The sequence below is a fragment of the Elephas maximus genome, chromosome 25, assembly GCF_024166365.1.
Source record: "Elephas maximus indicus isolate mEleMax1 chromosome 25, mEleMax1 primary haplotype, whole genome shotgun sequence".
Lineage (NCBI taxonomy): Eukaryota > Metazoa > Chordata > Mammalia > Proboscidea > Elephantidae > Elephas > Elephas maximus.
Genome location: NC_064843.1, coordinates 18,820,437 through 18,838,044, shown reverse-complemented (window position 1 = coordinate 18,838,044; position 17,608 = coordinate 18,820,437). Strand labels below are relative to the sequence as shown.

The 17,608-nt window shown below is 52.2% G+C and overlaps 1 protein-coding gene across 3 annotated transcripts in view; it reads left to right on the top strand.

The window, feature by feature from the left end:
- The window catches only part of BCAS4 (breast carcinoma amplified sequence 4), a 60,833-nt gene that overhangs the window by 34,207 nt on the left and 9,018 nt on the right, over nucleotides 1–17,608 (top strand). For all 3 annotated transcript variants that reach the window (XM_049869869.1, XM_049869870.1, XM_049869868.1), the window contains one exon: nucleotides 364–498. In XM_049869869.1, coding sequence (XP_049725826.1) covers nucleotides 364–498 — 135 coding nt within the window. The remainder of the gene's footprint in view (nucleotides 1–363; nucleotides 499–17,608) is intronic.

Genomic DNA, 17,608 nt, shown 5'->3' with positions numbered 1-17,608 from the left:
ACCTCAGTCCCCTCTGTGCCACCTACTGGCTGTGTGACTTTGGGCAGGTTACCCAACCTCTCTGAGCCTCAGTTTTCCTCCTCTGTAAAATGGAAGCTAGCCATAGGGTCACCATGGGGAGAAGGAGGGAGGACACAAGAGTGGCTTGGCTGGCCCCCCACTGGGAGCTGCTCCTGCACTGCCAGGGTCTCTGAAGGGGCCCCTCCAGCTAGGCAGAGCCCTGGGTCCACTGGAAGGAAGTGAGTGGTAGTGATTAAGGGCCTGGTATCTCTGCCTGCCAGCGCCAGCCAGGGAGCACAGCCAGGAATGCACTCCAGTCTGAGGCAGATGTGGCATCACGCTCTCCTTTGTCCCCCATGTCAGGCCTTTGTCAAGATGGTCGGGCACCATGTCTCCTTCCTGGAAGCCCATGTGCTTCAGGCTGAGCGGGACCACGGGAGCTTCCCACAGGTGCTGCAGCGGTGGCTGGTCTCTGCAGGGCTGTCCTCTTTCAGGAATGTGAGTATCCAGCGCAGAAGTTCGGGGCGGGCCCTTCCCCACCTCCTACCCCCTCTCCAGGCCCCATATAGCAGGGAGAGGGGCTCCGGAAGCAGAGTTCAAAGGGCACATTTCATTTATGCGGACGGGAAGTTGTGTCTGCTCACCCCGCCTGACTGGCCAGCACGTGGGGGCTGGGGAGGGGGCTGGAACATCCCTGCCGTCCCCACCTCCTGTGTCCCTTCTTGTCCTAAACTTCCATGCTGTGCCTGTTCATGTTCTCATTCAACATTCATTGAGCACCTGCTGCCTGCAGAGCTCTGTAGTTATCACAGTGAGCAGGGCAGGCCCAGCCCCTGCCCCTCATCCCGTTTTGTGTCCCTAAAGATAATCCTGGGGCCACGACCAGAATTCTGGCCGACCCCTCCTTCTTGAGGCCTTCGTCAGCCTCAAGCAGACCAGAGGGGGCGGGGAAGCTGGACCATGTCCAACCTGCCTGTGGCCCTTAGCAGCTTACAAAGGCCCTTCCCTCCCCGTGCTTCCTCTGCTTTCTTGGGGTCCTCCTCACCACCCCATAAGGACGGAGTGATCGCTGCGTTCTATACTGATGAAAAAAACTGAGGCCAAACCGCAATTGAGACCTCAGATGTTTAAGCCACAGTCTGTGTGCTCTTTCTGTCTTCTGTTGGTCTCCTGGTCCAGAGGCTCTCCCCTGAGGGCAATTTTGTCCCCCAGGGACCTTTGATGATGTCTAGAGACATTTTTGGTTGTCACAATTGGAGGTGAGGGGAGCTACTGGTATCTGGTGGTGTGTGTATGGGGGGGGGGTGGTAGACAGGCATGCCATCTAGCACTCTGCAATGCACAGAACAGCCCCACCGTAGACAGTTACATGGCCCCAGGTGTCAGGAGTGCTGTATTTCAGAAGCTCTGCCCCAAGCTGTATTTGACGATTATGGTGATAATAATGGAAACCCTGGTGGCGTAGTGGTTAAGTGCTACAGTTGCTAACCAAAAGGTTGGCCGTTCAAATCCACCAGGCGCCCCTTGGAAACTATGGGGCAGTTCTGCTCTGTCCTGTAGGGTTGCTGTGAGTCAGAATCAACTCAGTGGCAATGGGTTTGGTTTTTGGTGGCATCTCCTTCTCCCAGCAGTCTTTTTTTTTTTTTTTTTATTGTGCTTTAAGTGAAAGTTTACAAATCAAGTAAGTCTCTCATACAAAAATTTATATACACCTTGCTATATACTCCTAGTTGCTCACCCTCTAATGAGACAGCACACTCCTTTCCACTCTCTATTTTTGTGTCCACTGGGCCAGCCTTTGACCCCCTCTGCCTTCTCCTCTCCTCTCCAGATAGGAGCTGCCCACATAGTCTCATGTGTCTACTTGATGCAAGAAGCTCATTGCTCACCAGTATCTTTTTTACCCCATAGTCCAGTCCAATCCCTGTCTGAAGAGTTGGCTTTGGAAATGTTTCCTGTCTTGGGCTAACAGAAGGTCTAGGGACCATGCCTTCTAGTCTCAGGCAGACCATTAATTCTGTTTTTTTTATGAGAATTTGAGGTCTGCATCCCACTGTGCTTCTGCTCCATCAGGGGTTCTCTGTTGTGTTCTCTGTCAGGGCAGTCATCAGTTGTAGCTGGGCACCATCTAGTTTTTCTGGTCTCAGGCTAATGTAGCCTCTGGCTTATATGGCCCTTTCTGTCTCCTGGGCTCATAATTACCTTGTATCTTTGGTGTTCTTCATTCTCCTTTACTCCTAATGTGTTGAGACCAATTAATGCATTTTACATGGCCGCTTGCTAGCGTTTAAGACCCCAGATGCCGCTCTCCAAAGTGGGATGCAGAGGGTTTTCTAAATAGATTTTATTATGCCGATTGACCTAGATGCCCTCCGAAACTATGGTCCCCAAGCCCCGCCCCCTGCTCCCCACTGGCCTTCAAAGCATTCAGTTTGTTCAGGAAACTCCTTTGCTTTTGGTTTAGTCCAGTTGTGCTGACCTCCCCTATGTTGTGTTTTCTTTCCCTTCACCTAAAATAGTTCTTGTCAACTCTCTAATTAGTGAATACCCCTCTCCCTCCCTCCCTCCCCACTTTCGTAACCATCAAACAATATTTTCTTCTCTGTTTAAACTATTTCTTGAGTTCTTACAATAGTGGTCTCATACAGTTTTTGTCCTTTTGCAACTAATTTCACTCATCATAATGCCTTCCAGATTCCTCCATGTTATGAAATGTTTCACGGATTCATCATTGTTCTTTATCGATGGATAGTATTCCATTGTGTGAATATACCATAATTTATTTATCCATTCATTCATTGGTGGGCACCTTGGTTGCTTCCATCTTTTTGCTGTGTAAACAGTTCCCAGCAGTCTTTTGAGAAAGATACTTTTATCATCACCCCCATTTTACAGATGAGGAGACTGAGGCTCAAGGACTTGAAGGGACTTGCCCAAAGGGTAACAAGGCTGGGTTGGGGCCCTGGTTGGCCTGTTTCCGCGACCTTGCCCTTAACTGGAAAGGTGTCTGCCCAGCTGGCTACCCTGTCCTGCCCCCCAGTGGGGTTTCTCGCCATTCCTGGGACTCTGTCTCATGTCACCCTCTGCTCCTCTGTTCCCCCTGCCTGGGTGCCCACATCTCCACTTTATGTTACCACAGCGGCTCATTTACCGAGTGTTTATAATGCCCAGGTACCATATTAGGCATTTTCTGTGCATTGACTCATTTTCCTTCCCCCAATCCTATGCCCTGGGTATTAAAATTACCTCCATTTTACAGATGAGAACAAGAGTTTGGGAAGTTTCTGGTATCACAGTGTTGAAGCCCATGGGCAGTTAGGCCCATGTAAACCCTTTCTGTTTGGCCAGGCCAAGTGATTTCACAATGTGACTGGGAGTGTCTCCCTGAGTACCCACTCTCAGGTCCTTGCCACAGCTCTGTGGCTCCGCCTGGCCTTACACCTACCTGCCCCCAGATGTGTGACTTGCCAAAGACTAGTAAGAGCTGGGCAGTAGCCACATAGATCTCACAGTGTGGGAACTCCTGTTGATCCTTCAGAGCCCATGTTAATGCCGCCTCCTGCAAGAAGCCTTCTGGAATTGCCTCCTTCCCAGACGAACGTGATCTGTCTGTCTTCCAGCAACAGTGAAGCTATGTCACGAGCTGCTTCCTTTGTCCCCCTCTTTCTCAGATTCTGTTGACCTTCCCTGGGTGACCAGGTGATCCCCAGTCACGCAGTGCTTTCCCTATTATTGGGTTTAGGAGCACATCGCGGGAGTAAGGACAGAGGACCTGGCTGCGCATGGCGTGTAGCTAGTGTGCTAAGACTAGGCCCTTGCATGCTTGCTTCATAATCTACACAGTTGTGCCCATGAGCTTGGCACCATGTCCCCACTTACAGAGGCAAGGGTTGAGGCTTGGAGAGTCACGGATCTGAATTCAGAGCTGGATTTGGAACCCAGGCCACCCGCCCCTGCTTCTGCCACAGGACCCCCTGGGTGTGGCTAGGCATGCCAGGACCTGCACCCTCTTGTCTCTGCCAGACTCTGGGCCAAGCTGGGCCTTGGAGAGGCCCCCTAAGACCTACCTGCCGTGACTTGTTCCAGGAAATGGTCCTGGCCAGGGGTGGTGAGTCATTCGGTGTTGATCTTGGCCCCCAAGAGGGCTTTGTCTGCAGAAGGCAGTGCCAGGGAGCGTGCGCAAGGCATGGAGGCCGGGGCGTGAGGGCCCCAGGCCCCAGGATGTGAGCGGTGGGTTCCCCTGGAATAACCGTTTAGGCTCACATTGGAGCCTGGCTCTGCAGGTGCCCCCAACATGGAGCCTCGTCCCCTCACACCCCTCCCTGTGCAGGAGATTCGGTCCTGGCCTGTATTTTACAGTGAGGAAACAGGCATCGAGAGGTTGAGTCGCTGGCCCGAGGCCCGCCTGTGAGTGGTAGAACTGGGACTTGAACTTGTGACACCCGAGCTTGGAGACAGCACTTGTCCCAGTCTGTCCCTTCTGGGTGTCTGTGTTGTTTCTGACCACCGGGACTACTGTGTGGGGAGGTGGGGTGCTCAGGGAGCATGGTGGTTCTCAGGTTCTTCCCTTTGGATTCACCCCAAGCTGGGACTTTGTGCTATCTCAGGTTCCCTCAGTGCTACCCGGGGTGGACGCTTCCTTTCAGTGGCCGCTGCTGTCACGCTGGAGTTGTGAGGCTTTTAAGGCAGAATCTACAGCAGGCCCTCCTCCTGCGGCCTGGCCCGGCTCTACCCAGGCCTGAGGGCCCCAGGCAGCCAGGGTTCAGAGCTTTGGTTTCTCTTCTCTTCCCCCCTCCCCGTGGACCCTGCCTTTTGTCAGAGGGATGTTCAAAGTGTCCCCTGACCCAGGGTGGTCTGAGGCCACGAGAACCCAGGCCTGAGCTGCAAGCAGGCAGATCTGGTCACGTGGTGCCCCAGCTGCCTGCCCTCACAACCCAGTTCCACCTTCCTGCCCCCACTGCCTCCCCTCCTTTCCTTCCAGTGTCCCTTGGAGTAGAAAGGGCTGGGGTGGGGGCAGGGGACTTGGGGGCCCCACCTGACTGACCCTGTGGGAATGCTACGTGAAGTCCAGCCCTGTGGGCTGAGCCACAGCACTGCCTGGAAGCCCATCACCTGAAAGCAGTAGGCTGTCCACCTTTGCCCCCCAGTCTGCCCAGGCCCTCTGCCCAGAGCCAGGGGAGGGTGGGGTCTAGGAGGGAGAGGCTTCAGCCTTCACCCCTGGAGCTGTGGAGGGGCATCTTGGGGTACATTTTGTCTGGCTGTTCCTTCACCTGGGACAAAAGTTCCCTGGGGGAGAAAGTTGGTCTTTATTTTTCTAACTGCCGCCAGCCCTACCTTCCCCATCTCACCTGCTCTTCCTCACTTTGCAAACTTGGTGGGGAGGCTGGGGAGAGTGGAGCTGGGAAGGAGTCCTACTCTCTTTCTCCCCCAGCACCAGCCACCAGCCTGTCCCTGCCTTCTGCTGCCCAGGTGACCAGGTCCTGTGTGGGGAGTGTGGCCCTGGCCTGAGGTGCTATGAGGCTGGCTGGTTGGAGGAGGAGGTCTGGGGACATTGGTAAACCATCTTATAATGAGATTCCTCCTCCGAAGCCCAGGCCTTTTACTTCTGACGTTGAGCTACCCGGGAAGCACGCAGTGGGGCCCTCAGCCTGGCGCCCTGGGGTCTTGCTTGGCAGTGAGCCGTTCCATGGCGATGGCCAACGTAGACAGCCCCGCTGTGTGAGAGGCACTGCCCTCAGCTCATCAGTCCTCACAGCCCCCTATGAGGGAGGAGCTACTTTTATCCCCATTTTACAGATTAGGAAACTGAGGCACAGAGAGCTTAAGTGACTTCCCAAGCTCACACAGCTGGGCCTCAGGATATGGAGGTACACTCTAAACTCAATCCCATATGGCCTTGGGAGAGATCTATGATTTCTCCCTCATGGAGCTTGCGTCTGGTGGAAGACTACAGTGACCAAATAAGAGAGTGAAGTAGACAGTCACTTATAAAGGGGCCATGTAAGCTGGACCCGAATGATGAGGGAGAGTCGGTCTGGAGTCAGGGGAGAAGAGGATTCCCTCTCAGCAGAGGAAACCACAGGTGCAAAGGCTCTGAGCTGGGACTGAGCTTGGCACTTGAGGGATGGCATTAGGTCCAGAGTGGTTTGACTGAGTTAGCAAGGGGAGAGTGGGGGGAGTCAGGTCAGAGGGGTGGCAGGGGCCAGGCCGTGCAGGACCTCGAGGCACCTGGAGGAGCTTGGACTCTAAGGGCCATGGAAGGCTTTATAGCAGGGGGGTGATCCAGTCAAACTGGCTTCCCTTGGAGAGTTGCCAGTGCTCATTCTCCACTCTGAGCCAAGGCTGGCGGTCCGGGTCTGGGGTGTCTTGTTGAGACTTGAACACGAGAGCTAAGCAGGGCATGTGGGTGCCCTCCAAGTTGCAGGATTCCGTTGTCAGGACTGCATTCCCTGAGGCCCCTGGAAACCATCGCCTCGCTGGGTCTTGGGACCCTGGTCCCACCAGAGGAGAGAAAAGAGGCCCCAGGTTGAGGGCTCAGGTCTCTGTACAAGGGCCCAGGGTCCCAGAGACCCTGCTGAGGAGGAGGAGGGGTCTCTCCTCACATCTGGAAGCCATCTCAGGCCTTGCGTGGAAGCGAAAGTATGATTTGGAGCTGGACACTTGGGCAGTGCAGTGTGGACCACGCCTGGCCACAGCCTGGGGGCTGCCAAGGGCGTTCCTGCCTAACATGCCAGGCCCTCCTCGTGGCACATGTGTGCCCAGAGGCATGGAGCAGAACATGATAATTTGTTGTAAACCACTGTTTGTTTTCTGCCGAGCCAAAACATCTTGTTCACGAGGTGTCATTTTGATTAATTTTTCCGACGGAGAAGAGTGTGGTGGTTTCCAAGGAAAGCTCTTTGGCCAAGAGCAAAACCAATGGGGCCAAGTCCTAACACCCATTCTGAGCGAGGCAGCTGGGTGGACTGCGCCTGGCCTGGATGTGGGTTTCCCCAGCGCACCTGTTCACCTCACCGTGGTCAGCAGGATGAGGCCATGGTCATCAGACCTGCTGGGGAGGAAGGATGGCCAGAGGAGCTGAAAGAGGTGAGAGGGTGGCTTTAGGGAAAGTCAGAGCAGGGGCAAATGGTGTGAGCTCTCACACCCACAAATGCCACTGGGGGCAGCCCGCTGACATAAATGAGGCTGCTGGGTGTGAGACAGTAGAGACTGGCAGGGACTGTGGCAAATTGCAAATCTCATGCCTCATCTAAAGGGGTAGAGATTGCCTGGCGCCAACCTTATAGAAATGGGGACCCAGTGTGGGCAGATTTTCTTATTTTGGGTGAAAGCTGGACATCTGGATTTTTATATAAACCTTCTGTTGTCTAAAAGCCAAGAACTAATTTTTTTAAAATGTTAAACATTGTAGGAGAAATCTGTTGCACCTGTGGGTCATACCCAGCCCACTCCCTGGTTCTGGATTTCAGACCAGATGGGCTAAACCTCACAGGCCCTCTCCCCTCAGAAGCATTGGGACCAGAGAGGTGGAGGGCACCTTCTCCACTTCTTTGTACCAATCCCTGTGGGAGGCCTTCTGCACTTAGGAGCACCATGACTGATTGTCAGCAGTTGAGTTGAGCACCAGTGGTGGTTCAGTGGTAAAATTCTTACCTTCCATGCAGGAGACCTGGGTTCAATTCCTGGCTAGTATACTTCATACACAGCCACCACTGGTCTGTCAGTGGAGGCTTGCGTGTTGCTATGATGCTGAACAGGCTTCAGCAGAGCTCCCAGACCAAGATGGACTAGGAAGAAAGGCCTAGCGATCTCCTTCTAAAAATCAGCCAATGAAAACCTTATGGATCACAATGGTCCTATCGGCAACTGATCACAGGGATGGTGGAGGACTGGCAGCGTTTTGTTTCCTTTTGCAAGGGGTCACCTTGAGTTGGGGGCCCACGTGATGGCAGCTAGCACCAACGACTGTACACAAAGAGCTTTCTGTGCCTTATCTCAGCTTCCCACAACTACTCCGGAGGTGGTGTCATTCATTATTCCAGCTTGTGAGGCTCTGAGAGGGCTGTTCACTTGCCCAGGATCACACAGCAAAAGCCGCAGAGCTGAAATTTGAACCCAGCTTTGTTCACTGTGGAAACCCTAGTGGTGTAGTGGTTAAGAGCTACGGCTGCTAACCAAAAAGTCAGCAGTTTGAATTCACCAGGCCCTCCTTAGAAACTGTATGGGGCAGTTCTACTCTGTCCTATAGGGTCGCTATGAGTCAGAATTGACTCAGCGGCAATGGGTTTGTTGTTTTTTTGGTTTGTTCACTGGGTCTCTCCCTACCTCAGTGCTCTCCCTGAGGACAACCACAGCTTCTATGGCCGAGGCTGCAAACTGGAGATCTTCACCCCAAGTCTGCCCCACCGACCAGAGTTCTTTGGCCAGCTTGGTATACATATATATTTAATTTGAATTCAGTGCCAGCATTTAAAAAATTAAATGTGACATAAGGATCTTTACTTGAAGAACGCAAGGGTCTGCGTCCTTAGCCACCACCTGGCCACATCACTGTTCTAAGGACCTGCCCGTGGGCATTTGCGTTTCCTACCCCAGCTGAGCACATAGTAGGTTTTCAATAAATACCAATTTTTTTTTTTTTAGTGCGTGGTCCTAAGGCTGCTGCCGCCCTTCATGGTCTCCCAGGGAGTGGGTGTCCCCGCCTGCCTCCCTCTCTCAGGAGCTTTAATGGAGGCAGTGGGAGGAGCTGCCCTGCCCGGCCCGGCCTGCAGGAGTCGTTGGTGCCAGGCTGGGCGGCTCCTCCCCTCCCCCTCGCCGCCCCCCAGCCTCCCTCCCCACCCGCCTGCCTGAGGAGGGAGGCCCTGCCTCTGGCGCCTCCACTCTCCCCCTGCAGAGTCCCCCTGGAGTGCTGGTCCCGGGAGGAGACACTGCTGGGCTCTGGTGGAGGCGAGCAAGACGCCAACACAAAGAAGGCAGAGGAGATTCCTCAGCGCCTTCTCCCGGTCCTGAACCAGCCTTTCCTTCTCCCTCTGCCCCCATCAGCCCTTGCGGTAAAAATGCAACCTGAGCAGATGGCAAACGTTAACGCAACAATGGAGGCCCAGTGGCAAGTGTAAGTGTCCCTGGTCCCCCACCTCGTCCTCCACCCCCCGGTGAGCGACAGCACTTACACATTAAAGAATTTGTTTCACGCCAGATATTTCGGGGCCTGTGAGGCTGGGGAGGGTCGGAGGGCTCCTGGCTGGCTGGTTTTGGGAATATTAAATATTGTATTCTTGCTCAGATGTTGGAGGTGAGTGGGGAGGAAGTGCCTTCAGACTGGGAAGGGTTTTTATTTTGAGGGAGGAGGAGTGTTGGTTGAGACCTACGTGAGATGCTTTGGTCTGGGAGCACCCCAGCCTCCCCCGGATTGGTGGGGCACACCCAAGTATGCCCTTCTCCCCTTGTGACAACAGTGTCCTCAGGCTCAGCCATGTCATGGGGTGGGGGTGGAGTGGACGTTGTTTGCCTCCAGGCCTTTGCACACTTTGGTCCCCCTGCCTGGAATGCCCTTTCTGGTCTCTGCCTGGCAATGCTTCCCTGTTGTTCAAGGCCCAGGTCAAATGGTACCACCTCTGGGAAGCCACCTGGATTCCCCCAGACTTTGCAGTCCCTGTTTCATTCCCTGTTATTATGTTGTCTTGGGAAGGTGTCTGTTCTCATCTCTTGTCTCTCTGGTTTCTCAGGGGTAGGGACTGCATCTCCTCTTTGATTTGGTATCGGTAGTTAGCGCTGTGTCTATGGATGCTGGCTGGCTCCAGTCCTGGCTGTGGTGCCTTTGCGTTCAGCCCCTAGCTCTTGGCAGCTGCTCTGTGCCCATGAAGGTGTTTGGGAAGTGGGACATGTGTAGCTGGGCTGCTCAGGCCACTTGCTTAGGCCAGTGGGCCCCTGATCCACAGTACCAGTGTGCTGGTGACAGAGCCGCCTCCCATAGGGCCCAGAGCATGAGCCCCACGGTGACATACCCACTTGCCCTGCCCAGCCTGGCCATTTGCATCTCTTGGGTGGGGGATATCAGCTAAGTTGTACAGGGGCCCAGGACTAGCCATTGGTTTGCTCCTCAAAAGAGTTCTCCCTGGGTGTAGTCCCAAGGGAGACAGTGGTTGGGGGCCGTCTGTTAGTCGTTGAATTGGCCCCAACTCATGGTGATCCCAAGCACAGGGGAACAAAGTGCTGCCTGCTCCCGCACCATTCCTGTGATTGGTTGTGGATCATTGTGATCCATAGGGGTCTCATTGACTGATTTTTTGGAGGTAGCTCACCAGGCCTTTGTTCCTCGTCTGCCTTAGTCTGGAAGCTCTGCAGAAAGCTGTTCGGCGTCATAGCAGCATCAGTGTCTGTCCAGTGATGGATACGTGGTGGCTGTGCATGAGGACTACAGGCCAGGGATCAGACCTGGGTCTCCCATATGGAAGGTGGCCCTGTATGCGGACCAGGTTTGGCGTAAGCAGGCCACAGCCCACAGACAGTCTGCTGGGCTGCACGTCATTGGTAAGTGAGGTGTGGCTGGCCATGGATGGGCAGGCACCATCAGGTATTGCCATTCTATAGTGGAGGTGAGTCCTCCCATAGCTCATATACCTGTGTGATACGCGCAGCCGTGGTTGGAGTGTCTGATGCCCACGGAGCCTGGGAGGCCTTTGAACTTGGCACCACTCGTGGCTAGCTTTCCGCTGGGAAAATAAACCACGTCTCATTAAGCAGTAAATTTGTCCAGGTGCCTGTTTCGGCTGATACCATCATACCTTGTCACATTGCCAGGCCTAAAGTCAAGGCCAAAGTTTCTGTTACTTGGGGAGTCCTAGTAATTAACCTCAGTCAGGAGATGGGGAGATGCTGGTTATGAAGTGGGACAAGAAGCCGGGGCAAGCAAGACATCGCTGAGTACCCGTTGCAAAATGCCTGGCGAGACCTGGATCGGGGATCCCAGCGTCGCAGCTCTGGTGCCAGGATCTCGTCTTCCCCTCTCGCCTCCCGTGTCTGGCAGCTCTTTGCTGGCATGACCTGCCCTGAGAGGCCAGTGCCCAGCGGAGTGTGTGTGTATGTCTGTGCATTTGTGTGAGCGCGTGCTGGGTGGGGTAGCCAGGAGGAACTCAGATGGCAGCGGCCCTGCTTTGAGAGAAATGGGAGACCACAGGCCAGGGAGTTGCTCGTGGGACAGTTGCCAGCATATTTGTGCCACCTGTGGCCACTGTAACCTATTGCTGTCTGGCCAGAAGGCATTTACTAAGCACCTACTGCGTGCCAGGCCTCTGACTGATAGATGGCCCAGCCCTCTTAGCAGCTGAGAGATGTCCTGGCACTCACAACTTTTGAGACGCCTCGTAAATTAAAAGTCGAAGCAGTCCCAGCCCTGGCTCCAGCAATTAAGATTTAATTTAAATGTTCATGTTTTAAAACCGAATGCATTTAATACTGAAAATGCAATGTTATAAGATTGTGCACTTGTGCCGTTTGCAAGCTAATGACTGACTCTAAAAGGAATATGAACTCAGGGGGCCGTAATCATAATGAAATTGGCCAACATTCATTGAGCATTTTCTGTGTTCTAAGCACTTTGTGGTTATAAAATCACTTTGCCGGCGTAACACCCTGTGAGGTCGGAACTGTGATTAGCCCTGGTTTCCAGATGAGCACATTGAGGCACAGAGAGATAAGTAACATGGCCAAGGTCACACGGCTAGAAAGGCAGACCACGGCCATCTGAGGGGTTTGGAAACAGGACACGGCTACAGCGGCCTGGTCACAGGATAGCTTTCAGTGCCACGTGCTTGTGTGGGGCTGCGCAGTGATGTCTGTGACCCGTCCCCAGCCCCACCCTCACCCCCATAAGCAGCCAGAGCTTATGAAGGAATGGGCAGATGGTGGGTCACCCCTAAGGCTTGATCCCCAGGCTCTGGGGGAGGCCCCCAGGTCTGAGCTAAGCCTCCACCCAACCCCTCTTTCTTGTTCTATATGAGCATGTGTGTGGTGGGGGTGTGGGCAGAGTGGCCAGGCCTTTGGGACTTTGTCCACCCCCCACCACCAGTATGCCTGTTAGCTCCGCTCATCCCACCAGGGGCTCCCCAGCAGATGCCCTTTCCCTCTCCCCTCTACAGGCTCATTTCTTTCCTCCTGGCCTGCTCCAGGAGCTGCCACTTGTGTGACCCCAGCCCTTACCCCATCCTCCCCCACCCCACTGGGTTGGGCTTAATTCCTTCATTGCCAAGCCTCTTCCCACCACCCTCTTTTCTTTTTTCCTTCCTTCCTTCCATTCATTCATTCATCAAATACTTATTAAACTATTGTATGAGTGAGGCACTGTTATGAGTGAGGCACTGTTTCAGACCCTTGGAAATGCGAGTAGAGGGCAGTCTAGTGTGATGGTCTAGTGGTGAAGAGTTCATGGAGGTAAGACACCCCATATGCTGGGGGTGGTCAGGGCACGCGTCAGCGAGCAGGTGACATTGGAGGGGACAGGGGTTGGCGCCCTGGACCAGGTGAGGACAGGAGTGTGAAGACGTCTGGGGAGGAGGAGGAGCATGAGGCTTCAGGTTGGAGGTACCGCTGGGGGAATGAGTGGGGAGCCAGGGCCTGAGGGCTTGTAGCCCGAGGGAGATAGAGATGCTGGAGGGTTGAGACTGGATCTGCTCCATGCTCACCAAGAGTGCCTAGCTGCCTGAGGAGGAGAGACCCTGGTGCTAGGCAAAGATTAGGGGGTTGGAGCAGCTACTATGATCCAGGTGGAGGTGTCAGTAGCCTGGAGGTGGGGGCAGGAAGTAGATGTGGGAGATGTGGCCAATTCTAGATGTGTGTGTGTGTTTTGGTATTGAAAAAAAAATTTTTTTTTTTTACTGTGCTTTTTTAGATGAAGGTTTACAGAGCAAATTAGTTTCTCATTAAACAATACATGTATTGTTTTGTGACATTAGTTGCCAATCCCGAGTTGTGTCAACACACTCTCCCCTTCTCTACCCTGGTTTCCCCATTACCAGCTTTCCTGTCCCCTCCTGCCTTCTCTTCCTTGCCCCTGGGTTGGTGTGCCCATTTAGTCTCATTTTGCTTCATTGGCTTGTCTAATCTTTGGCTGAAGGGTGAACCTCGGGAATGACTTCAGTACTGAGTTAAAAGCATGTCTGGGGGCCATACTCTCGGGGTTTCTCCAGTCTCTGTCAGGCTAGTAAGTCTTTTTCTTCAGCTCTGTCCCTGTTATAGCAGTTGGTGATGGTAGCCAGGTACCATCTGGTTGTGCTGGACTCATTCTGGCAGGAGCTGTGGTAGTTGTGGTCCACTAGTCCTTTAGACTAATCTTTCCCTTGTGTCTTTGGTTTTCTTCATTCTCCCTTGCTCCAGGCGGGATGGGACCAGTAGAGTATCTCAGATGGCCACTCACAAGCTTTTAAGACCCTAGACACTGCTCCCCAAAGTAGGATGTAGAACATTTTCTTTATAAACTATGTTACGCCATTTGAGCTAGATATCCCCCAAGTTGGTATTGAAATTTTGATTGTGATAATTGTAGACTCACATGCAGTTTTAAGAAATGATACAGAGAGAACCCTGGACACTTTGCCCAGTTTCCTCCATGGTAACATTTTGCAAAACGAATACCATATCAGGAGTCCCTGGGTGGTGCAAATGGCTAAGCACTAACTGAAAGGTTGGTGGTTTGAATCCACCAACCATGAGGCACCTCAGAAGAGAGGCCTGGCAATCTACTTCTGAAAGATCACAGCCTTTGAAAACCCTGTGGAGCACAGTTGCACTCTGACACACGTGGGGTTGCCATGAATTGGAATTGACTTGATGACAACTGGTTTAGTGAAATATCACAACTGGGACATCGACATTGACACACTGCGCAGATCTTATTCAGATGTTCCACCCTTACTTGTACTCCTTTATGTGTGTATTTTAAGTTCTGTGCAATTGAACTTAGAGTTTTAGGTCTCTACAGTTTTATTTTAAGTTTGTGTAGCCACAGCCACAGTTGAGATACTGAACAGTCCCAACGCCACCGGGATTCCTTGTGTTGCCCTGTTACAACCACACCCACCTTCTCCTCCCTCCCCCGACCCTTGGCAAACACTAATCTGCCCTCCATCTTGAAGATTTTGCCATTTCAGAAATGTTCTAAAAATGGAATCATATAGCATGTAACCTTTTGGGATTAGCTTTTTCACTCAGCCCAATTGCCTGGGGATTCATCCAAGCTGTTGTGAGGCTCTGTAGTCTTTCTGGATGTATTTTGCAGGTGGAGCTGACATGAAAAATGTGACTGTGGAATTCAGGGCTGGAGGCATCCAGCATAGTAGGGGCTTTAGCCCTGAGGCTGAATGAGATGGCCCAGGAAGGGGGAGGAGATGGAGGTCGGAGGACTGGGCATGCATTAATTAAGCATCTACTATGGGCCAGGCACTGTTCTGGTCATGGGGACAAGAGACAGGCGTGTGGGGCTGACTCAAGGCTGAGGAGGCCTGTGTGGACCTGGAACACAGTTAGCGCTCAGGATTAGTTCCTCATCTTGTTTGTCTTTGCAGCCATAGAGGGCAGGGAACATGCTGAGGCCAAGAGCTTAGTCCTGGGCTGGGAGTTTAGACCAGAAATTTCCAGGAGCCCTGACTAAAATGATAGAAGAGTGAAGTGTTGCCTCTAAGGAAAACTCAAGTCCATTCAGCAAAAGACTGTCCTGTTTTCCGAGACGTCCCTCCTACTTGTAAAATATGATTTCTTTGACTAAGGGACGCTGTTGGCAAGGAACAGAGGGGGAGGTGCGGCTGTTTTCGTGTCCTTGCCGGCATGGTGCCTTGGCCTCCCCTGGCTCCGGAAGTGGAGAGGCAGAATCCAGGGAATGACCTCCAAGCCCCCATCAGTCTCCCACAGTCTCCTCACCTCCTGTCTCCCTTCCTGACTCCTCAGACTCCCCGTCCCTCTCCTTTTCCTCCTTTTTGCCTCATGTTTCCCCTCTTCATCCCTCCATTTCCATTTTCCCTTTTCTCTCACTTTTCCCCTATTTTCTCTCCCATCTCCTGCTTTCCTCATACTTTCTTCCGCTCTATCCCCCATTGTCTTGTTTCTACATTTTCTCTTTTTTGTTTTTGGTGCTTTTGCCTTTTTTTTTTAATTTAACTTTGTCCTTTTTTTTCTCCATTTTGTCTCTGCCTCCCTTTTCCTGTCTCTAATTTTCTTCATCTCTGTTCTCTCTCTCTGTCCCCGTCTCTCCTCTTCCTTTCTCTCACTCTCAAATGTTATTTCCCAGACCTTGAAAACCATACCTTTTCACTCTCAAGAGGTCCACCTGGATAAAATGTCTTCATCCGACAAAGAAAGCACATTAGCTAGCTGGCGTTCTTGTAAAAGGGCCCTGTGAGGCGAGTGGCTGGAGCCTCTGGTGGGGCTGTGGAGATGGTATCCATTAATGTGGTGACTGGCTCTAGGTAACTGTGGAGGCCACATGGAGGCCGCTTGGGGGAGAAGGAGGTTTGTGGGCACAGACCAGAGTGCTGAAGTGCCGTTCTGTATCTGAGGGAAGGGTTAGATGGAGGAGAGGCTCCCAAGGCTGCCTGGAGGCCTGGAGTGGTGGGGACAGGGTACTGGTGACAGGCTGGCCTTGCCTTTAATACAGGGATCCTTCAGCCTGGGTATGTTTCTGTGAGTAGAAGGTAGCTGCTCAGTGCTGAGGAAAGCCTCTCTCTCTCACTGAGAGGGGAAGGGAATGGGGGATGGGATAAGTAAGGCCTGGGGGCGGGCATGGGGTGGGGCCTGGTTGGCACCTGCTGATTTGGGTGATGTCTCTATTTTTGCTCTCATGGCTCGTTGATTTAATGAACAGCAGCTGTCCACTTTAGGGACTCCTGGCTCCTCAAAGTGGCCTTTGTGGAACTTCACAAAATGGTAGACTTTTGCTTCCCAGAGTTAATTGGGGCTATTTTCTTCACTCTTGTGAAGCCAACCCACCTTCGAGGCCAGCCAACAAAACCTCCAAGGCATTCTTTTGGTAATTTGGCATCAAAGTGGACATGGTAAAACTCTGATTGTGACAGTGGCCAGCTGCTGGACCTCAGCCAGCAGTGGACAGGCTCAGTGGACACTAACCCAGAGGCTGCATGGTGACACAGCAGCATATCTGGGAATAACTCCTGGGGAGGTGGAGAGTCTTGGTTAACAAGGAGGCTGAGTTGGGCCAGGCCACTGGGCCTGGCTAGTTGGTTTGTTGCCCTGGGCCAGGAGTACATCTTCCTTTCTGTGCCTGAAGTAGGTCATTCCGGCTTCAGCCAAATCCACCTGCTGATGTCCCCCCAGATCCCACCACTGTTCCTGCCTCTGCCCTGTGTCTCATGGTGTTTTCTCAGTACAGAATGCTGGCCCCACGGCCACCCTTGTTCCGTGCCTAGGTCTCGTCCATGGAACCTTCTATGCATGGCCTTTCTGAGTCATAACACAGGGTGGAGAACACCATCCTGGGAGGACATGGGGCACAGCTTGAAATCCAGGACTGGCTACAGAATTTGTGGGGCCCAGTGCAAAATGAAAATGCGGGGTCCCTTGTTATAAAACTTATTAAGAATTTCAAGACAGCAAGAGCAGATCATTAAACCAAGTGCAGGGCCTGTGCCCAGATCACAGCCCATCAAGCTGGCCCTGTCTGTCACTTACAAGAGTCATACTTGAGAGAGTTCCTAAGCCTCACTGAGTCTTAGCGTCCACGTCTGTAAAATGGGATTAACGCTAGCATCCACCGCCTAGGAGTGTTACGAGCAGTAATTGAGATAATGTAAAGTTTAGCTGCTGTAGTTATTGATGATGATATTGATAGCATTATTATTACTTAATAATATGCCACTACACCATCAGGGCTCCTGTTACTTAATAGCACTTGTTATCTGTGTTGCCAAGAGCCTTGGTGGTGCAGTGGTTAAACGATCAGCTGCTAACTGAAAGGTTAGCGGTATGAACTTATCCAGCAGCTCCGTGGGAGAACGACCTGGCAACCTGTGCCATAAAGATTACAACCTTGAAAACCCTATGGAGCAGTTCTACTCTGTCACATGGGGTTGCTATGAGTCAAAATTTACTTGACGACACCAAACAACCTCTGTGTTGTTCCCTTGGCACTTTGTATGTGCTGCCTTGTGTGTGCTTTATTTATTTTAAAATGACCTTTTTACTTTGGACAATTTTAGATTTGCAGAAAACGTGCAAAGATAGCACAGAGAGGTCCTGTATGCCCTCCCCTAGCTCTGCTTTGCCCTACTGGTATCATGTCATGTCACCATGGCACAGTCCTCAAACCTAAGGAACCAAAGTGTTTGGTGCAGTATATATTAAAATATATACATATGTATTTTTATTTTATTTCATTAATTTTATTGTTGCTGTTGTTGCTGAGAATATATGCAGCAAAACGTATACCAATTCAGTCGTTTCTGCATGCACAAGTCAGTATATTGATTACATTCTCAGAGTTGTGCAACCATTCTTACCCTCTTTCTCCGAGTTTTTCCTCATTAACATAAACTCACTGCCCCCCAAGGTTCCTGTCTAACCTTTCGAGTTGCTGTTGTCAATTTGATCTCATATAGATCTTAAA